Source organism: Salvelinus fontinalis, chromosome 32, assembly GCF_029448725.1.
Source record: "Salvelinus fontinalis isolate EN_2023a chromosome 32, ASM2944872v1, whole genome shotgun sequence".
Classification (NCBI taxonomy): domain Eukaryota; kingdom Metazoa; phylum Chordata; class Actinopteri; order Salmoniformes; family Salmonidae; genus Salvelinus; species Salvelinus fontinalis.
In genome coordinates, this window is record NC_074696.1 from 44,992,221 (window position 1) to 45,013,820 (window position 21,600).

Consider the following 21,600-nt stretch of genomic DNA (forward strand, 5'->3'; position numbering starts at 1 on the left):
CGCTGTTTACCACCTATGCATAGTCACTTTACAAATTCTCTCAACTAACCTGTACCCCCGCACATTGACTCTGTACCAGTACCCTCTGTATATAGCCTCGTTATTGTTAAGTACATTTGTCTTACTTTTTGATTAAAGTAAAAATCAGTTTATTTAGTCAATATTTTATTACCATTTCTTGAACTGCATTGTTGGTTAAAGGGCTTGTAAGTAAGCATTTAACGGTAAGGTCTACACCGGTTGTATTCGCCGCATGTGACAAATGAAATTTGATTGAAATGTTATTCGAAAATAAAATGGGAGATAATGTCTAGATGGCTGGGTTGATGAAAGTGGATTGCAGTGTCCTTGTACAGGTTTTGATCTACTCCGTGTTCTATGGGTCCCAAATGGCACTCTTTCCCCTATATAGTGCACTACATAATGAATATGGTGCCATTTGGGACAGACCTAGCTGCAAACTATGAAAATAAGACCTCACCCTTTTTTTCCCTTCTTGTGTTCCCTGTATTTACCCTGCATACACTTTCAATTAATATTCAGGAATTTCTTCCAATATTCCTGGGAAGCAAACGACCACAGTTATGGCATTATGTTAGTTATCCAATATGACCCTGATAACTTCTTGTTCAAACCACATCTGTGCAAACAAGATTTTATTGTGACTCAAATACATTCACAAGACAGCTCATAAGATAAATTGGCTCATTTAAATATACAAAATGTACACAGACTCACATCACACAAATGACGTGTTTGTGCCCTCTTTTGAGATATCAATAGCATGATGGGATAGTCATTTAAATAAATAATAAACATAAATGTCCCTCGTAGAATAATTGTTCACAAACAGGTGCATTAACATGGATCGGAGTGTTAATGGATTATACATGACCATTATGAGCATAATCATCAACCAATCTAATACTCGATTCAAGTGCTGTGGGCCCTATATTCCACCTGTTTACCTCGTTTAGCTTCAGCTAAACCTGTCGCTGGCTTCCTCCTTAAAGTTGTGACTAACCAGAGTCCTTGACTGAGAGCCTAACTCAGCCCCAACCCCTAACAACCCACTCATCCCAGACTCTGCCTCCCCCTGAAAGTCTGCCTGCTCCACTTTCACCTGCCCGCCCTGTGAGAGAAACCCCTCCCCGAACCCATAAGCATAACCATCGTCCGTGTCGGCAGCCGCTCTGGTGTTACTACTGGCAGCAGCGCTATCACAGCTGGCGGCCAGTCTCTCACAGCGGGCCTGGTGGCGCAGGAAACTGTCCCTCCAGATCACCTTCTTCCCACACAGGCCACACTCATAAGGCCGCAGCCCACCATGGGTCTTCAGATGCTTGGTCAAGTGGTGCTTCATCTTGAAGCTCTTGGTGCACACAGGGCAGGCGAAGGGCCGCAGGTTGAGGTGCTGCATCTTGACGTGGCGGTCACGCATGCTCTTCAGGGTGTAGGCCTTCCCACAGTGGCAGAAGTGCACTTTGCCCGTGTAAGGGGCCCCAGCAAGGGAGAGGGAGGAGGAAGAGGGGATGGGGGGTGAGGAGGAAGGGGGGAATGGAGCAGGGGATGGGGACAGGTGGCAGCTGGATGTTGGGGTACCATCACCATGGGTAATTTCTGCCCCAGAGGGCCAGTTCAACTCTTGGGCCCCCAGGATAAAGTCATTGTTATCAGGAGAGTCAGGTACTAAGGGTCTCTGAGAAACTTGCCCGGTGCCATCCTCAATCTCATCATAGGTGCCCCTTCCAAAAGCACCATCTGCAAATCGGCCAAAGTCCACTTCCTCCTCATCTTCTTCATCGTCTTCTCTTCTGTAGTATTCCTCTCCAGCTTGCGGCCTAGCTACTTGCTGAGACCAGGGACCGGCCTGCCACTGCATCCGGGATGAGGGTGTAGGAGCTGGGCAGGAAGGGCCAGGAATCACATCATCTGGATCAACAACATGGGGAGAAGTCAGGGCTGAGCTTCTCCCCAGCGGTCTCTCCTCTTTCTTCTGCAGCTCCCCTGAGCTCTTTTTCCCCTCTGGCTGTCCTCCCTCTTCAACTTGGTGTACACTAGTGTGGAAGTCTCCTGGAGAAATACAAAACAGAGAGATGTACAATGTACAAAGGACATACACGTAGATAATTATATAATGGTACTCTATTTAAGGTACAGGGATGTGTGCTTATCACATATTGGTGCTGATCATCTCATAAATAGGAGACAATTGTTTAAAATTATCAGCAGTTGAAACAATAAAGGATATTCCCTGCCCCAGTTTCGGTAAAAAGCTGATGGATGGGGTTAGATAAATGTAACCACTCAAAAAACACAACATAGCTATGGGTGCATCCATGATTTAAAAATTATAGCCTCAACATGGTTAAAACTACAAAAAGAAAGGAGGACCAAGGCACTCTAAATATAATTAATTAAAATGCCTTTATTTGTATGGCATGTTCAATAGAAACAAAGTTTTAAAAATCCAACGCGTTTCGGCTGCATGGCCTTCGTCGGGGAGTACAAAGAAATTATACAATGTCCTCTTTTGAACAGCTTTTCTAATTAGCCCTAATTTGAAGAGGGAGTGGTTACAAAATTGATGGGACACAACCTAGTAAGCAATACTATACATATTAAAAAGTGAAATACTGTAGCTATGTTATCATAAAACTACAAATCCAAGCTAGAAGTATCAGAACACTTAAAAAGGTAGTTCTAACCTTTAAAATATGACTGGGAGAAGTGTCAAGAATAAGAAAGCAATATATTCCATAGTACACTAGAACACAGCAAAACATGAACAACAGTCTAAACATAGCTGAGGGCAATTAAGCGAACTGTCCACTAGATGACAGCAAATGGACCTATCACGACCTTACAGGAAGGGTGAGAAATTCATATCTTAATTTAAACCAGGGTACTTAGTGGCCTGTAGTTTGTAAATCCCAAAACTTTCCCTTTGGTTTAACTGTTTAAGACGGTCCCCTTTTCTAATAGAGGCCGGAACATGATCAATACCCATAGCTTGTAGGGAGGCAGGGTTGCCATGGTGTAAGGACTTGTAGTGCCTTGCCATGGGGTAGTCTTCATTGCCTACCCGTATGGCGTACCTGTGTTCCGCTAAGCGGTCTTGAAGGTGTCACTTTGTCTGTCCAATGTAGAACACCTTGCACTGTAGGCAATGAAGACTACCCCATAGCAAGGCGCTACAAGTATTTACACCGTAAAACAAGCTTATATTTGGGGTTCTGAGGGGTTACGACAGTTGAACTAAGCTCATGTGGCATTTATAAGGTATAATCTTCAAGAATCAAATGGGTACATATCATTAATTTATAAGTCCAAAAATTAATGTAGCAACTGCAGAATGCCCATTTGAGAGAGAGACTTTTATAAACAACCAACCCAGGCATATCAATCGCCAAGTCCGGTTTACATTTCACATTCTAGGAGTACATACCAGAGTTTTCTCTCCGCTCAGGCACCTCCCTCTTCTCCTCTTCCCCCCTTTCTTCATTTGCTTCAATCCCTCTTTCAGTCCCTCTCTTCTCCTGAGGCTCTTCCCCAAAGCCCCCTCCACTTCCTCTATCCCTGCCATGGAGTTTCTCAGCACTTGGTGGCACTGCCCTCTGTCTCAGTCTAGCTCGCAGTCTCAACGCCTCACCAGGAATCCCCCCATGCCTGGTGTGGCTATGGTCCAGTCCTCTCCCATCATGATGGCTTAGGGGGCTGGCTTTGCTGTGGCTGGACATCCACACCTCCTCACAGCTGGAGTAGTCACTCTCCCCGGCAGGGTGGTAGTCCAGGTGTGAGTCAGCTAGGTGCTGGGCAGGCATGGATATGACTTGCTGGGGTGAGGACCTGGGGCGGCTCCACCTGGGGAACTGCTGGGGCCTCCTCCACGTGGCCAATGGAGGCAGAGAATTCTGCTCCTGGCCATAAGGCCTCCTCTCCTTACCTTTCCCCTCTCTCTCCATGTATAGGCAGTCGGTGCTGCTTGGGGACTGCTGCCTTGAGGAGGCACCGTGGTGTGTGGCAGCTGCAGCATCCCCAGGGTTGCATTCTGCTGGGGGTCGAGGTCTCTTCAGGATCTCTGTACACTTGTCAACAATATGCCACATCTGGAGGAAGCTGGCTACAGTCACGTAGTTGACAATGTCATCACGCACTATGCTCAGTTGGCCGGTGTAGGCTGAACTCAGGACACTCTCAAAGGCCACAGGATCCATGACAGAGGGCAGAGACACTGTCGTCACATTCTTCAGCAACACCTGGTGAAAGTGATAACAAAAAAATTGGATTTCACAATAGAGGTCCACAAGGCTCCACCTGTAGCCGAATATCTGAGACGGGATCTGAGCGTGTCCGGATCCAGAATTTAAAATAATGTCACGGGTCTGATAAAATTACACATACCCGTGACAATCCTAACGGACTTGTCCGGAAGAACCCATATAGATGGAACGCGACTGCTGCAGTAGAGCGAGAGAGAAATATTATTTATGCTGCTGCTCTTTGCTTTTCACAAGAGTGGCGAGTGTAGCTTGTTGTTGGCCAATCATAAGTCATCAAAGCAACAACAAGCTACAGTCAGAGCCTTCCTGTGGGGCAAAAGGAGATATGCTACAATGACCAAGAGCCAACAGGTAGGCTATTACTTTATATTCTGAATGGAGTTGTTGTTTGTAACTGTGTAGGACGAGAAAGCGCATGCAGCCGCCATTAGCCTAACTAGCTTCTCCCGGTTTGATGCAGTCAAGACAGGTATTATGTAATCATATTCGATGATAAATAACCTAGCTAGGGCAACTAATAGTCTATTATAGCATGAGTCGCCTTGGTTAGTTGCGGTCTCTCGTCTCTCCCTCCCTCCTCCATTTGTCACTCACACTCAGTAGCCCACACACAGAGAGAGAGAGAGAGCATGGCCCCATGGCCCCTAGAGCTTCACCTCTATCTACCTCAATTTATTAGCTCCGGTTACTAAAGTAGCTTAAAAATTGGCGTTTCTGCTGCTTCCCTCACTTGATCTGTTGTACTCAGGTCCATTTGGAACGGGTCTCTATATTGTAGAAAAGTATTTATGTATATCGGGTCCGGATGGGAAATACCAGATCTATTTCGGAACAGGTCCAACTTCAGATAGACAACTCTCACAACAAATCACAAGTTTGTGTCGGCTTAAAAATGTGGGCGGGAATTGTGCTAGGGCAACAAACGGATAAGGCAGTGACGTACGAAAGCCAGATCTCCCCATCACTGCCTTTTCCTCTATGCCAAACTGACCTTGTTAACAAACAGAGGTGTAAGCCAGAACATTGGTACATTGTGTCAACCCAAGAAAGACTACTAGTACACACACTCATATAAACATGGACAGACAAACCTGATCGTGAAAGTATGGCGAGGAGGCAGCCAGCACACAGCGGTGGGCCCTGAACACCTGTCCCTGCACCTGGATGGAGAGGTCACAGAGCCGTCCTTCTTCCCGCTGTCGATTTAGGCTGTCCAAAACCGCTGCACGCACACCGGGGAAGCATACTTGAACCATCGGGCCAGCAGGGGCACCAGAGACTATGCTAATGCAGCCCTGATCCATTGAGCCTAAAGCCAGGGAAGAAGAAATTTGTGTTAGCTAGCTAGCAGTAAAGGTTAGTGCTATCTGGGAATCCTTGGGACGTCCCTACCCAAAACTTTAATTTGTGATGGGGGGGGGGGGGGGGGGATAAATCGATACCTTTACATATCAGGATATTATTTTTCCTTCATAGCTTGTTTTCAGCACTTTTTTCCCCCATGACTCATCAACACTTTCTCATAGCTCTTTCTTGTCCCTCTGTAGCCCAATATTGGACTAAAAGAGCCTAACGTTACTCCTTAGCCCAAGGACCCTGCACGTTCCGTTTGTCTCTGGAAGCCAAAAACAGCCAAATACTCTATTTAAAATGTGAATCGATTCTCAATTTCAGTACGGTTCTCTAATTTCATCACACCAAAATAAATTTCAACAAATGCAAAACACACACTTTACACTCTTTTACCTCAGATGCGACCAACAGTATTTTTCAGTGACAACAAGTTTGTGCCATCTGTCTTCCGTTTAATAACCACAGGTAGTCCACACGGTCTTACTCTGCTTTCCATAGACAAGCGCTGTAACATGGAAATATGGCCCTAAGCCTACTTTTCCTTCTTCGATGAGGTTTAATGACGGTTGGCATCCAATAAATGTTGGGATTACTGCCACCTTCTAGATAATCCCTTTATACTTTGCTTGAAAATAAAAATGTTAAAATCAACAAATACCCTACCATCTAATCCACCACCCTACTCCACTATTTAAATATATCTAGTTCTACCTCAGGCCGACAGCCTGAAAGGATGGGACACCACCACTCAACACACCCTGTAACTTTGATGTCAAATCTCGCACACCCAAATAGCTCTCTGCAGCTGCCACCACAACCTTCCCTGCAGCAACCATTGCTATAAAATGCAAAAAATCAAAATCTTACTGAAGCATATATTACTTGTTGGCCTATCCCTCTGTACTGGTACAGATCTACTACTCCTCTCAGGATCCCTCCCCCTTGACCCATTTTCCACCACTTTCTTCACTGCCTATTGCATACGACAACTTCTGCAATACTCTAACCCTGGAAACCTCAACCTGCCTCTCTCGCACAGGACAATTCTGATCCCGAGCCCTATGGGCACCCCTACAATTAACAAATAACACTACTTTCCCCAATGCTACACATTCCTTTGTCTCATGTCCTTCTGCACACTTCTCACATCTCCCTCCTACACACTGCTGCCACTTGCCCATAAGCTTGACACCTGTAACAATGTAATGTTGTCAGCACAAAAGCTTGTACAATATCACTTGAAGTATTCAGTGCCTTCGGAAAGTAAATCAGACCCATTGACTTTTCACATTTTGTTACGTTGACTTATTCTAAAACGGATTAAATAAAACTATTTCCTCAATCTACACACAATACCCCATAATGACAAAGCGAAAACAGGTTTTTAGAAATGTTAGCAAATTTATTAAAATCAAAAAACATAAATAACTTATTTACATAGGTATTAAGACCCTTTGCTATGAGACTCAAAATTGAGCTCAGGTGCATCTTGTTTCCAGTGATCATCCTTAACACGTTTCTCCAACTTGTTTGGAGTCCATGTCCAATCAATTGAATTTACCACAGGTGATTTGGAAGGTCCCACAGTTGACAGTGCATGTCAGATCAAAAACCAAGCCATGAGGTCAAAGGAATTGTCCGTAGAGCTTCGAGACAGGAATGTCGAGGCACAAATCTGGGGAAGGGTACCAAAACATTTCTGCAGCATTGAAGGTCCCCAAGAGAACAGTGGCCCTGCTCATTCTTAAAAATGGAAGAAGTTAGGAACCACCAAGACTCTTCCTAGAGCTGGCCACCTGGCCAAACTGAGCAATCGGGGGAGAAGGGCCTTGGTCAGGGAGGTGACCAAGAACCTGATGGTCACTGACAGAGCTCCAGAGTTCTACTGTGGAGATGGGAGAACCTTCCAGAAGGAGAACCATCTCTGCAGCATTCCACCAAATCAGACCTTTATGGTAGAGTGGCCAGAAGGAAGCCACTACTCAGCAAAAAGGCACATGACAGCCCGCTTGGAGCTTGCCAAAAGGCACCTAAGGACTCTCAGACCACGAGAAACAAGATTCTCTGGTCTGATGAAACCAAGATTGAACTCTTTGGCCTGAATGCAAAGCATCACGTGTGGAGGAAACCCGGCACCATCCCTACGGTGAAGCACGGTGGTGGCAGCATCATGCTGTTGGGATGTTTATTAGCGGCAGGCACTGGGAGACTAGTCAGGATCGAGGTAAAAGATGAACGGAGCGAAGAACAGAGCTTGTGGCGACCTTCCAAGCTTGTGGCATCATACCCAAGAAGACTCAAGGCTGTAATCGCTACCAAAAGGTGCTTCAACAAAGTATTAGGGTCTGAATACTTAGATTAAAATATATATATATACAAATCTGTAACCTAACAAAATGTGGGAAAGGCCATGGGGTCTGAATACTTTCCAGAGGCAGTGTATGACCTAACATCACTTTGTCGGGCAAAGACTCAACATTAAAACTCAAAAGAACAGACCTACGGCTCTTCTGTTTCACCACTCACGCCACCCTGTCAGCGTCGCGACGAGCATCACAAACACAGGGAATCGTCCCCTTCAAATTGGTCAACGTTCACATTTCCACTACCACAGGATTCACTCCTTTAAATAGCACCCTTGTCTTGAGAGCAAAACAATTAATATCTCAAATAAAATGTTATTGGTCACATACGCATGGTTAGCAGATGTTAATGCGAGTGAAATGCATGTGCTTCTAGTTCTGACTATGCAGTCAAATCTAAGCAATCTAACATTCACAAGAACTACCTTATTACACACACAAATGTAAAGGGGTGAATAAGAATATGTACATATAAACATATGGATGAGCGATGGCGTGCGGCAGAGGCAAGATGCAGTATATGGTGTAGAATACAGTTGAAGTCGGAAGTTTACATACACCTTAGCTAAATACATTTAAACTCAGATTTTCACAATTCCTGACATTTAATCCTAGTAAAAATTCCCTCTCTTAGGTCAGTTAGGATCACCACTATTTTAAGAACGTGGAATGTCAGAATAATAGTAGAGAGAATTATTTATTTAAGCTTTTATTTCTTTCATCACATTCCCAGTGGGTCAGAAGTTTACATGCACTCAATTAGTATTTGGTAGCATTGCCTTTAAATTGTTTAACTTGGGTCAAACGTTATGGGTAGCCTTCCACAAGCTTCCCACAATAAGTTGGGTGAATTTTGTCCCATTCCTCCTGACAGAGCTGGTGTAACTGAGTCAGGTTTGTAGGCCTCCTTGCTCATACACGCTTTTTCAGTTCTGCCCACACATTTTCTATGAGATTGAGGTCAAGGCTTTGTGATGGCCACTCCAATACCTTGACTTTGTAGTCCTTAAGCCATTTTTCCACAACTTTGGAAGTAAGCTTGGGGTCATTGTCCATTTTGAAGACCCATTTGCGACCAAGCTTTACCTTTGTGACTGATGTCTTGCTTCAATATATCCACATAATTTTCCATCCTCATGATGCTATCTATTTTGTGAAGTGCACCAGTCCCTCCTGCAGCAAAGCACTCCCACAACATGATGCTTCCATCCCTGTGCTTCACGGTTGGGATTGTGTTCTTCGGCTTGCAAGCCTCCCCCTTTTTCCTCCAAACATAATGATGGTCATTACGGCCAAACAGTTCTATTTTTGTTTCATCAGACCAGAGGACATTTCTCCAAAAAGTACGATCTTTGTCCCCATGTGCAGTTGCAAACCGTAGTCTGTCTTTTTTAATGGTGGTTTTGGAGCAGTGGCTTCTTCCTTGCTGAGTGGCCGTTCAGCTTATGTCGATATAGGACTCGTTTTACTGTGGATATAGATACTTTTGTACCCGTTTCCTCCAACATCTTCACAAAGTCCTTTGCTGTTGTTCTGGGATTGATTTGCACTTTTGGCACCAAAGTATGTTCATCTCTAAGGAGACAGAACGCATCTCCTTCCTGAGCAGTATGACTGCTGCGTGGTCCCATGGTGTTTATACTTGCGTACCATTGTTTGTACAGATGAACGTGGTACCTTCAGGCGTTTGGAAATTGCTCCCAAGGATGAACCAGACTTGTGGAGGTCTACAATTATTCTTCTGAGGTCTTGGCTGATTTCTTTTGATTTTCACATGATGTCAAGCAAAGAGGCACTGAGTTTGAAGATAAGCCTTGAAATACATCCACAGGTACACCTCCAATTGACTCAAATGATGTCAATTAGCCTATCGGATGCTTCTGAAGTCATGACAATTTTCTGGGATTGTCCAAGCTGTTTAAAGGCACAGTCAACTTAGTGCATGTAAACTTCTGACCCACTGGAATTGTGATACAGTGAAATAATGTCTGTAAACAATTGTTTACATTGGTTATACCCATGTGGGTATAACCAATGAGGAGATGGCACGTCGGTATCTGCTTCTACAAACCAATGAGATGGGAGGCAGGACTTGCACAGCGTTCAGTGTCACAATTAGAACTGACTTCTATTTTAGCGCTTGGCAACGCAGACACTCGTTGGTGCGCAAGCAGTGTGGGTGCAATAATTGAATAACATGTATGTTTTAATTTATTTTGCAATGCACGCGATGCGAGCGGTGTTGTCAGCATGTGAGGTAAAAAAAAACGCACTGTAGGTCACCACAACGTGTACACAGGCGAACTGTTAGCGCTCACCAAGTAGCCGTAACCTTGTTAACTACAATCAAATGAGTTACCTGAGGTAAGCCTACAAGGTTAAGCAGAACAATGGGAAGGGAATATATCGTTCGGAAGGCGAGTTGGTGCCACGGTGCTCTATAGAACTAATAGGGGCTGGCAGGGTGAAACATTAACCTAAAATAAGGCGTTTTTTCGCGATTACTTAAACACTACAGCAAACAGCTGGGACAAATAGTACGAAACTGGGCTCAATGGCGGATGCAATGAACTCGTTTCTATTAGAAAAAAATACCTTTTTAGAAATGTCATGTGCCCAGCCTATCTGCGGCTGATATAGTGAGCAATATGTTTGGAACATCGAATCGCATATAGAAATCGTGAGAATCACAATACATATCGCATCGGAACTTAACTAAGTATCGTGATAATATCGAGGTCCCTGGCAATTCCCAGCCCAAACATTTACCCTTTTAAAAATGACAACTTCAATGGGGTAGGGACGTCCCAAGGATCCCTGATAGCAAGCACCTAGCAGTTAGCTACCTTTGCTTTTTAACTAGTCCGCTAACTTATAGCTAGTTATCTAAACTGTGAATATATAGTTAACTAGCAGTCGGATTATGGTGGTGGAGGATAATTTACCCAATATTGTATTGACCTAGTGCCTTCAATATTCCTAGGTTAACGATAATCTTATATGTAGTGGGGATGTATCTAACTATATTAGCTAGCTAGCTACAACAGGAAAGGGTTGAAGGGACTAAACGTTATATATACGCAGCCCTAACCGTACCGCCATTTATTGCCAGTCTGATATTATAGCTAGGAATAGTGATCAGAAATACCGAAAATTGGCTAGTTTGCTTGTCCATTCACCTCAGTGCGCTCAACTCGTAGTCAGTAGCTAGGCTAACAGTAGGCTAACAGTAGCTAAATCACTACGAAACAAAATGTGCAATTCCACAATAGCTTTAGCTAGATAATTACCTCTGTTTTAAGGTTCTCAAAGCGAAACGAGTCTTCAAAATATGCCAGCAATTTCAGCTAAAGCACATTCTATGCAGCGTTGTTCAATCACCCCGTCCTCGTTTGGTAAAGCACACTCGACAGTTCCATTATGGGTGTTGGGTGTGAGAACTTGTCTGTGACTGTGCCCATAGAGCTACCAACCATAGCCAACTCATGGAACTACTAAAATCATCTACGCATCTGTAACGGATGTGAAATGGCTAGCTAGTTAGCGGGTACGCGCTAGTAGCATTTCAATCAGTTACGTCACTTGCTCTGAGACTTAAGTAGTGTTGCCCCTTGCTTTGCAAGGGCCTCGGCCTTTGTGGAGCGATGGGTAACGACCGTGCTTGTGGAGCGATGGGTAACGCTGCTTCGTGGGTGACTGTTGTCGATGTGTGCAGAGGGTCCCTGGTTCGCGCCCGGGTCGGGGCGAGGGGACGGTGTAAAGTTATACTGTTACACATCTATCCCTCGTTATTTATTGTCTCCTAGATACTTGAATGAGTAGGTGTGTACAAACGTTTGTCTGATACTATACGTGTGAATGTACAATACCAGTCACATATTTGGACACACCTACTCGTTCAAGGTGTTTTCTTTATTTGTACATCATAACTATGAAATAACACATGGAATCATGTAGTAACCTAAAAGGTGTCGAATCAATCAAAATATATTTTAGATACTTCAAAGTAGCCACCATTCGCCTTGATGACAGCTTTGCACACTCTTGGCATTCTCTCAACCAGCTTCACCTGGAATGCTTTTCTAACAGCCTTGAAGGAGTTCCCAAATATGCTGAGCACTTGTTGGATGTTTTTCCTTCACTCTGCGGTCCAACTCATCCCAAACCACAATTGGGTTGAGGGCAGGTGATTGTGGAGGCCAGGTCATCTGATGCAGCGCTCCATCACTCTCCTTGGTCAAATATCCCTTACACAGCCTGGAGGTGTGTTGGGTCATTGTCCTGTTGAAAAACAAATGATAGTCCCATTAAGCACAAACCAGATGAGATGGCGTATCGCTGCAGAATGCTGTGGTAACCATGCTGGTTAAGTGTGCCTTGAATTCTAAATAAATCACAGACAGTGTCACCAGCAAAGCACCATCTCACTTCCTCCATGCGTCACGTTGGGAACCACGCAGAGATCATCCGTTCACCTACTCTGCGTCTCACAAATACACAATGGTTGGAACCAAAAATCTCACATTTGGACTCATCACCCCAAGGGACAGATTTCCACCGGTCTAATGTCCATTGCTTGTGTTTCTTGGCCCAAGCAAGTCTATTCTTATTGGTGTCCTTTAGTAATGGTTTCCTCATAGCGCTTGATGGTTCTTGCAATTGCACTTGAAGAAACTTCCAAAGTTCTTGAAGTAATGTCTTAAAGTAATGATGGACTGTCGTTTCTCTTTGCTTATTTGAGCTGTTCTAGCCATAATCTGGATTTGGTCTTTTACCAAATAGTGCTATCCTCTGTATACCAGCCCTACCTTGTCACAACACAACTGATTGGCTCAAATGCATTAAGAAGGAAAGAAATTCCACAAATTAACATTTAACAAGGCACACCTGTTATTTGAAATGCATTCCAGGTGACTACCTCATGAAGCTGGTTGGTTGGTTAGCGCGCACTGCGCCCAGCCCGCCACAGGAGTCGCTGGAGCGCGATGAGACAAGGAAATCCCTACCGGCCAAACCCTCCCTAACCCGGACGACGCTGGCCCAATTGTGCGTCGCCCCACGGACCTCCCGGTCGCGGCCGGCTGCGACAGAGCCTGGGGGCGAACCCAGAGACTCTGGTGGCGCAGTTAGCACTGCGATGCAGTGCCCTAGACCACTGCGCCACCCGGGAGGCCTTTCCATTTTTAATAATGGATTTAATGGTGCTCTGTGGGATGTTCAAAGTTTCTGATATTTTTTATAACCTAACTCTGATCTGTACTTCTCCACAACTTCATCCCTGACCTGTTTTGAGAGCTCCTTGGTCTTCATAGTGCCTCTTGCTTGGTGGTGCCCCATGCTTAGTGGTATTGCAGACTCTGGGAATTTTAAGAACAGGTGTATATATACTGAGATCATGTGACAGATCATGTGACACTTAGATTGCACACAGGTGGACTTTATTTAACTAATTATGTGACTTCTGAAGGTAATTGTTTGCACCAGATCTTATTTAGGGGCTTCATAGCAAAGGGGTGAATACATTTGCACGCATCGTTTTCTGTTTTTTTGTTGTTGAATTATTTGAAATTATTTTTTACATTTCCCTTCACCTCACCAATATAGGCTATTTTGTGTATGTCCATTACATGAAATCCAAATGAAAATCCATTTAAATTACAGGTTGAAATGCAACAAAATAGGAAAAATGCCAAGGGGGTGAATACTTTTGAAAGGCACTGTACCTCCTCCATTGTCCATACATTCACACAAACATACACTCACACACCAAAGGATTGAGATAGCCTGGTTTGGTTATCTTGTTCTATTTAGGTGTAGTCGCTCACCTCTCTCTCTGTCATTGTAAAGTGTGTGTGCCCGGGCTGTGTTCAGTAGATAACAACATTGTCGAAAGTTCAGATATAAATTCATTGTCTAGATATTATCTATGTGTGTTTCTGCCAGGCAGGTCTAGCAAGTGATCACATCATCTCTATTCATTAAATTAGACCTACTACTATCTTCAACGTGTGCATTTTCATTCATCTGAACTGAAACCTGTTGATGCAGTTCTTTATTTATGCTCTTTATTGAAGCTGGGTTGTATTCATTAGAGCACACAACATAATAAAACGTGTTTCCAAAAAACAAAAACAAAAAAGCATTTGATATTGCACAAGTTCAGATAATATTATTACATGTTGTGCCTTCTAAACATTACCCTGTCCTTTACTGACTTCTTTTCTGTCCGTCTCTGGCCTGTTGTTATTGTTGTATTGACGATGTTGTCTTCTGTTCTTATTTCCCCAGTGGCCTGGCTGCTTTGGGCTGGTGTTAAGACAATTATGTTCTCAATGTTCATAAACTGAACTTCAATTAACTTCTCAGTCTGCAACCCAGAATTTGTAAGATACTGGTTGAAATGAAAACAGACAGAGACCCAGCCTACAATAGTCAAATGTTTATTCACGAGAACGTTATGAAGTCCACAATACAAAGACATCCATTTTATAGCGCCGCACATCATTCCACACAAACAGTAGGTATCCTACACACATACTGTTCCACTACCCAGCCGACAAAGATTAGGGAGACGGTGTGAATCACTCCCTGTCCTCCCCCAAGATTAGGAAAAGCGTGAGAAGTACTCCCTGCCCTCTCCCAAATCTCTGTGGCCCCTAGCCAAGGTCGGCACCGAATTTTGCTTAGACAGTCTGTGTTTAAGATACTATAGAGACATATTGTACAGATATATTGTTTTACCCTAATTCTGACTAAAACTACACACATCATTTATTATAATTTTACTGACTAAAACTACACACATCATTAATAATAATTTTACGATTCTAATCAATTTCATACAATTATATGGTTTCAGGGTGGAATATTCAAATCATTCATTTAAACATATAAATTCCATTCACAGCTGGGCTACCCTATAATGACAAAGCAAATACACTTTTTTTTGTTTTTTTTGCTAATTTATTAAATATAAAACACTTAAATGTCACATTTACATAAGTATTCAGACCCTTTACTCAATACTTTGATGAAGCACCTTCGGCAGCGAATACAGCCTCGAGTCTTCTGGGATTTGACGCTACGAGCTTGGCACACCTGTATTTGGGGAGTTTCTCCCATTCTTCTCTGCAGATCTTCTCATGCTCTGTCTGGTTGGAAGGGGAGCGTCGCTACACAGCTATTTTCAGGTCTCCAGAGATGTTTGATCAGGTTCATGTCCGGGCTCTGGCAGGGCCATTCAAGGACAATCAGAGAATTGTCCCGAAGCCACTCCTGTGTTCTCTTGGCTGTGTGCTTATAGTCATTGTCCAGTTGGAAGGTGAACCTTTTCCCCAGTCTGAGGTCTTGAATGCTCTGGAGCAGGTTTTCATCAAGGAGCTCTCTGTACTTTGCTCCGTTCATCTTTCCCTCGATCCTGAACAGTCCCTGCCGCTGAAAAACATCCCCACAGCATGATGCTGCAACCACCATTCTTCACCTTAAGGTGGTGCCAGGTTACCTCCAGACGTGATGCTTGGCATTCAGGTCAAAGAGTTCAATGTTGGTTTCATTAGACCAGAGAATCTTGTTAATCATGGTCTGGGCGTCCTTTGGGTGCCTTTTGGCAAGTGGGGTGTTTTGTGCCTTTTACTGAGGAGTGACTTCGTTTGACCACTACCATAAATGCCTGATTGGTGGAGTGCTGCAGAGATGGGTCTCCTTCTGGAAGGTGCTCCCATCTCCACAGAGGAACTCTGGAGCTCTTTCAGTGTGACCGTTGGGTTCTTTGTCACCTCCCTGACCAAGACCCTTCTACCTCGAATACTCAGTTTAGCCAGACGGCCAGTGTAACAGTATAACTTTAAACCGTCCCCTCGCCCCGACACGGGCGCGAACCAGGGACCCTCTGCACACATCGACAACAGTCACCCACGAAGCAGCGTTACCCATCGCTCCACAAAAGCCACGGCCCTTGCAAAGCAAGGGGCAACACTACTTAAGTCTCAGAGCAAGTGACGTAACTGATTGAAATGCTACTAGCGCGTACCCGCTAACTAGCTAGCCATTTCACATCCGTTACACTCACCCCCCTTTCAACCTCCTCCTTTTCCGCAGCAACCAGTGATCCGGGTCAACAGCATCAATGGAACAGTATAACTTTAAACCGTCCCCTCGCCCCGACACGGGCGCGAACCAGGGACCCTCTGCACACATCAACAACAGTCAACCACGAAGCGTCGTTACCCATCGCTCCACAAAAGCCGCAGCCCTTGCAAAGCAAGGGGCAACACTACTTAAGTCTCAGAGCAAGTGACGTAACTGATTGAAATGCTACTAGCGCGTACCCGCTAACTAGCTAGCCATTTCACATCCGTTACACCAGCTCTAGAAAGAGTCTTGGTGGTCCCAAACTTCTTCAATTTAAGAATTATGGGGGCCACTGTGTTCTTGAGGACCTTCAATGCTGCAGAATTTTTTTGGTATCTTACCCCAGATCTGTGCCTCGACACAATCTTGTCTCAGCGCTCTACGGACAATTCCTTCGGCCTCATGGCTTGGTTTTTGCTCTGATATGCACTCTCAACTGTGGGACCTTGAATAGACAGGTGTGTGCCTTTCCAAATCATGTCCAATCAATTGAATTTACCACAGGTGGACATTTCAAGGATGATCAATGGAAACAAGATGCACTTGAGCTCAATTTCGAGTCTCATAGCAAAGTGTCTGAATACTTATGTAAATTAGGTATTTCTGTATTTTATTTTGAATACATTTTTGCTTTGTCATTTTGGTTTAGTGTGTGTAGATTGATGAAGATAAAAAAAACTATTTAATCAATTATAGAATAAGGCTGTAATGTAATAAAATGTACAAAAAGCTGTTAGGTTCTAATTTTTCAGAGTATATAACTCACAGACACTAGAGAAGCTTAACCAAGTTTAATTCTTCCCAAAGTGTCGACACAGCTATATTCAGACGAAGACATGTTTCCACCATTACAAGTATATATACTCCACTTTAGACACTCTTCCTTCTCTCCAATCCTTACATCTTATGGTTCGACAGGAAGAGGATAATAGGATAATAAAACATAATTTTTCCCTTCAGGGGATTTGACCTGACCTCAACCCCTCCTTCGCCTAATCCACAGATATCCACCCACTTCCCATATAGCAATCCTGTGACATCCTCCCGTCCATCCAACAGATTCCAAAGCCATCTGTCTTTCTACAGAGAACCATTCACTTCTGATGTAAAAAACAGTATCTTACACTCCTTTATATGTTCAAAGTTTACCCCGAATCCAAGTCAAGGTGTCTGAATACATTCTGAATGCACTGTGCACACACATACTTTACTTATTTACGCAAGGCTCATTCCATGGTAAATGAAATGTGTAGGCCTATTTGATCCGACCCCCTTTTGTGAAAAATGTTGAAGTTGAATATTAGTCTGTTACTACCAAAAGATGGTCATATCTTCTTCCTTCCCATCCTGACTGTGACTTACATTTACAATTTTTGGTCATTTAGCAGGCGCTCTTATCCAGAGCGACTTCCAGTGGGAAGAAAAAGTATGTGAACCCTTTAGAATTACCTTGATTTCTGCATAAATTGGTCATAAAATTTGATCTGATCTTCATCTAAGTCACAACAATAGACAAACAGTCTGCTTAAACTAATAACACACACACACAAAAAAAAAAAAATGTCTTTATTGAACACACTGTGTAAACATTCACAGTGTAGGTTGGAAAAAGAATGTGAACCCTTGGATTTAATAACAGTTTGACCCTCCTTTGGCAGCAATAACCTCAACCTGTAGTTCTGCGTATCAGACCTGCACAACGGTCAGGAGGAATTTTGGATCATTCCTCTTTACAAAACTGTTTCAGTTCCACAATATTATTGGAATGTCTGGTGTGAACCCCTCTCTTGAGGTCATGCCACAGCACCGTTCGTCGTATGAATCGGACCAAGGCGCAGCGTTGTATGCGTACATTTTATTTATTAAAGAATGAACACAGAACTAACAAAAATAACAAAACAAACCGTGAAGCTATATGAATAGTACTGCCAGGCAACTAAACATAGAACAAGAACCCACGAACACAAAAGGGAAAATGGCTACCTAAATATGATCCCCAATCAGAGACAACGATAAACAGCTGCCTCTGATTGGGAACCATATCAGGCCACCATAGACATACAAATACCTAGACCTACAAAACCCCTAGACATACAAAAACCCTAGACAATACAAAAACTAGCATACCCACCCTCGTCACACCCTGACCTAACCAAAATATAAAGAAAACAGAGATATCTAAGGTCAGAGCGTGACCGAGAGAGCTTCTATTGGCGGACAGATTCTCCTGCAAAATGTCTTGATAGATATATATTTTTTTTTACCTTTATTTAACTAGGCAAGTCAGTTAAGAAAAAAATCTTATTTACAATGACAGCCTAGGAACAGTGGGTTAACAGCCTTGTTCAGTGGGTTAATTGCCTTGTTCAGGGGCAGAATGACAGATGTTTACCTTGTCAGCTCAGGGATTCGACCTAGCAACCTTTCAGTTACTGGCCCAACACTCTAACCACTAGGCTACCTGCCGCCCCACAATAGATGGTCCAAAGGGTATGCTACACATGTGTCCAGGCTATTCAGCACCCCTGGTACAGTGCACCCGCATGCACACAAACATACAAGCACACACCTTCTTGCACATATTCTTGTGCCCCCCAACAGAGCCTGGCCCTCATGTCTCTCTCCCTCGCTCAGGCTTGCTGGAGACACAGCCCTGGATAAAAACATACATGAGTCTGTCAGTGCCCAGATAAATAACTTTTGTGAGCTTTATGGTGCAAAATAGCATTTTACAATAAGGGTCCCTTTACAAGGGGTTTATAAAGGGTTTATAATTAGTTTATTAATGTTTAATGAATCATTTATAAATGGGTACGTCTCTAATGGGAATATGTTTGGTCCTGCAGCAAGCGTTTAATGCCACAGCGGTGGTCCGTCACACACGAGGCATCTCTAGCTGGGACCTTGTCAGGACGTGCCGAGCCAGACCACCCTGCTCAGCCACTGCAGAAGTGGCTCCCAGCCAGACCACCCTTCCCAGCCCCTGTAGAAGCCACCTGCTGCTGCCTGAGGCTGAGGAGGAACACACAGGTCAGTGGCTCACAGCACCACACATTAGGATGACATGTAGTGGAATAACAAAACAAGTCTCTCACTCACTAAAATGTAAATCTTTTAGTAAAGAGCCTTGATTTCCAAGATCACAGTGTGTCTGGTCCTGAACTCTCCCTCTCCCTCTGTTTCAGAGTCTCCCGTTGAGGGTGGCTGCTCCCAGAGTGCCAACCGGCGGGGCAGAACGAGACTCCCAGGCCAACTGTACCTACCGCTGCCATCCAACCAGCTGCATCTGATCCCCCGGCCACCTGTAGTGTGGCCAACCAATGACTTTCCCACTTTCCAGTCCGGCCCCGAACACAGAGTTGTTGTTCCAGCGCCCCTTCACCAGATGGGGCAGGCATGTTAAGAACCCAGGGTGGGGAGGAGGGAAGAGGGACTCTATGATGCCATTGCCAACAGAGGTCACTTGACCTAGATTGGGGTGAGAGTGGAGGATGAACTGAGAGAGGAGAAGAGAAGGAGGAAAGCTTAAGGAGAGGTGTTGTACCCAGTGTATTCCTGGGTGATAGTAGTTTGGGAGTGGGACAGAGCTTGGACAGGGTTTTTACTCATGATTTCTAAAAGTGTATGTCTGCTTTTTTTCATCTCTGTATTTCTGTACATACTGTTTTTTTCACTGTCGTTATCCTTCCCCCTTGACGACATATGGAGGATTGATCCACTGATGCTACTTGCATGATCAGAGAACAGGCAGACAGGTCCCGATGCATGTTGACTGACAACAGGTGTTTTTATGACATAAGGAGTCTACTGCATAACTATGTGTATGTGGTACCACCCATTGTGGAATAGTCTCTGTACAGCAGATATTGTAGCTAATACCTCACAAGAGATGGACTTACATGCAAAGCCATTCCTCAAAAAACTAAGAATAGGTGTCTGTTAACCTACAGAGGTCTCGGTTAACCCACCGTTTTACTCCCTGATGTTTAGACCACATTCTAACCTGAAAGTGCAATATGATCCTGTTGATAAAGACTATTTTAGGGGAGAGTTTCAGCCTGCCTTTGAACTGGTCAAAACTTAATCCATTTAAGTTATTAAGACCATGGAAGATGTAATGAGCTCAGCCCTCTCGCTGAAGAGCAGGGAATAGATGTGTGTGAATACAAAGCCAAATGCGGATATGTTTTTCACTGTGTACATGCAACCAATTAACATTCCCTTTTGGATCACTCATTCATCTAAAATGTTATAGCTGCGGAGAATGGATATGCACGATACTCTTTGAATAAGGAAGTAGTCTATGGCACAGTACAGTGAGGCTTTACTTCTATTTTCTATTATTTTCATGTATTGAAAAAGTGCATTTTGATTTGATATTTTCATGGGTCTTTTCTTAATTCATTTTGGGGTTGTTTTTTCAAGCAATTTTATGTGTACAGAGAGAACTTGAATTAATGAATGTAAATAATAATCCATCATTACATCTGTCACTCTCGCTCTCACCATGAGGTCACGTTAAATTGTTAATACTTTTAATAACCTATTGCACATACAAAAGTGACATTCTTTGTTATTCACTTACGACTACTCCAATTATTTTTGCACCACTCTATTTTCCCAATACTCTGTTTCAATGTCCATAATTTGAATGTATGTATGAGAAACAACTTGACCTGGCAACCTTTGGGGTCTAAAATGTTGAGAATAAGTGGCATGGAAAAGTCTGATATGGAATACATACCCTAACTTGTGATCTGTGTAAGAGACAATATAGAAATTGTCAGTTGTAACCCATTCGGCTGAGATTTTCAGCCCTCTATCAAAATATTACAAGTCATATGAGCTTAGAATTGGTTAATTAACAACATTTGGGGTCTAATGTTGAGAATAGTGGCATTGAAGAGTCGGACATGGAATATCATGCCTAACCCTAACCTGTGAAAAATGTATGTACTACCACAATATCCGACCTACCCCCAATTCAGTAGTGGTCTTCAGTGAGGTGCATGTTCTGTCCTCCATGACATTCATCTAATTAGATTAGAACAGAACAACAGTGATTAATATCTCTGGTTTACATCCCAAAATATATTGCGTTCATTGTTTTCACAGTCCTTTATATAATGAGAATAAGGACAGGTGTCACATGATAGGTAAACACGTTTGGAGAATTTGACATAGTGGTTCCCATCTTGACTTCTTTGACAAATGCTATACATTAGGAGAAAAATGCAGTTTAAAGCCATTTTGACTGTGACCCTATGAATGAACCTGCTATTCAACATGTTTGGCTTGCAGTATGTTTGGCTTGGAGTCTTGCATCAGCAGTTATCTGGCTGCTGTGATGACAGTAATACTGGAGGTCCATGGTACCTCAGGATGTCGACCACAGGATATAGAGTTAGTATTTTGTCAGGCCTTATCTATTCTGATTTGCCAATGTCCCCCTTTCTGAGAATATGGAGACA

General features: G+C 43.6%; 1 protein-coding gene across 2 annotated transcripts; it reads right to left on the minus strand.

The window, feature by feature from the left end:
* Nucleotides 1–639: 639 nt before the first annotated feature.
* LOC129831459 (zinc finger and BTB domain-containing protein 22-like) lies at nucleotides 640–11,507 on the minus strand. 2 transcript variants are annotated; one of them, XM_055894862.1, is made up of 4 exons: nucleotides 11,290–11,507; nucleotides 5,375–5,592; nucleotides 3,449–4,259; nucleotides 640–2,073 (listed from the first exon to the last, which is right to left on the minus strand). In XM_055894862.1, the coding sequence occupies exons 2-4, from the start codon at nucleotides 5,585–5,587 to the stop codon at nucleotides 980–982; spliced, it is 2,118 nt and encodes a 705-aa protein (XP_055750837.1). In that variant the 5' UTR covers nucleotides 5,588–5,592; nucleotides 11,290–11,507; the 3' UTR covers nucleotides 640–979. The 2 variants fall into 2 exon arrangements, with proteins under 2 accessions (XP_055750837.1, XP_055750838.1); XM_055894863.1 differs by lacking the exon at nucleotides 11,290–11,507 and adding an exon at nucleotides 4,405–4,460 and having other exon boundaries at nucleotides 5,375–5,467.
* Between the last annotated feature and the right edge of the window lie 10,093 nt (nucleotides 11,508–21,600).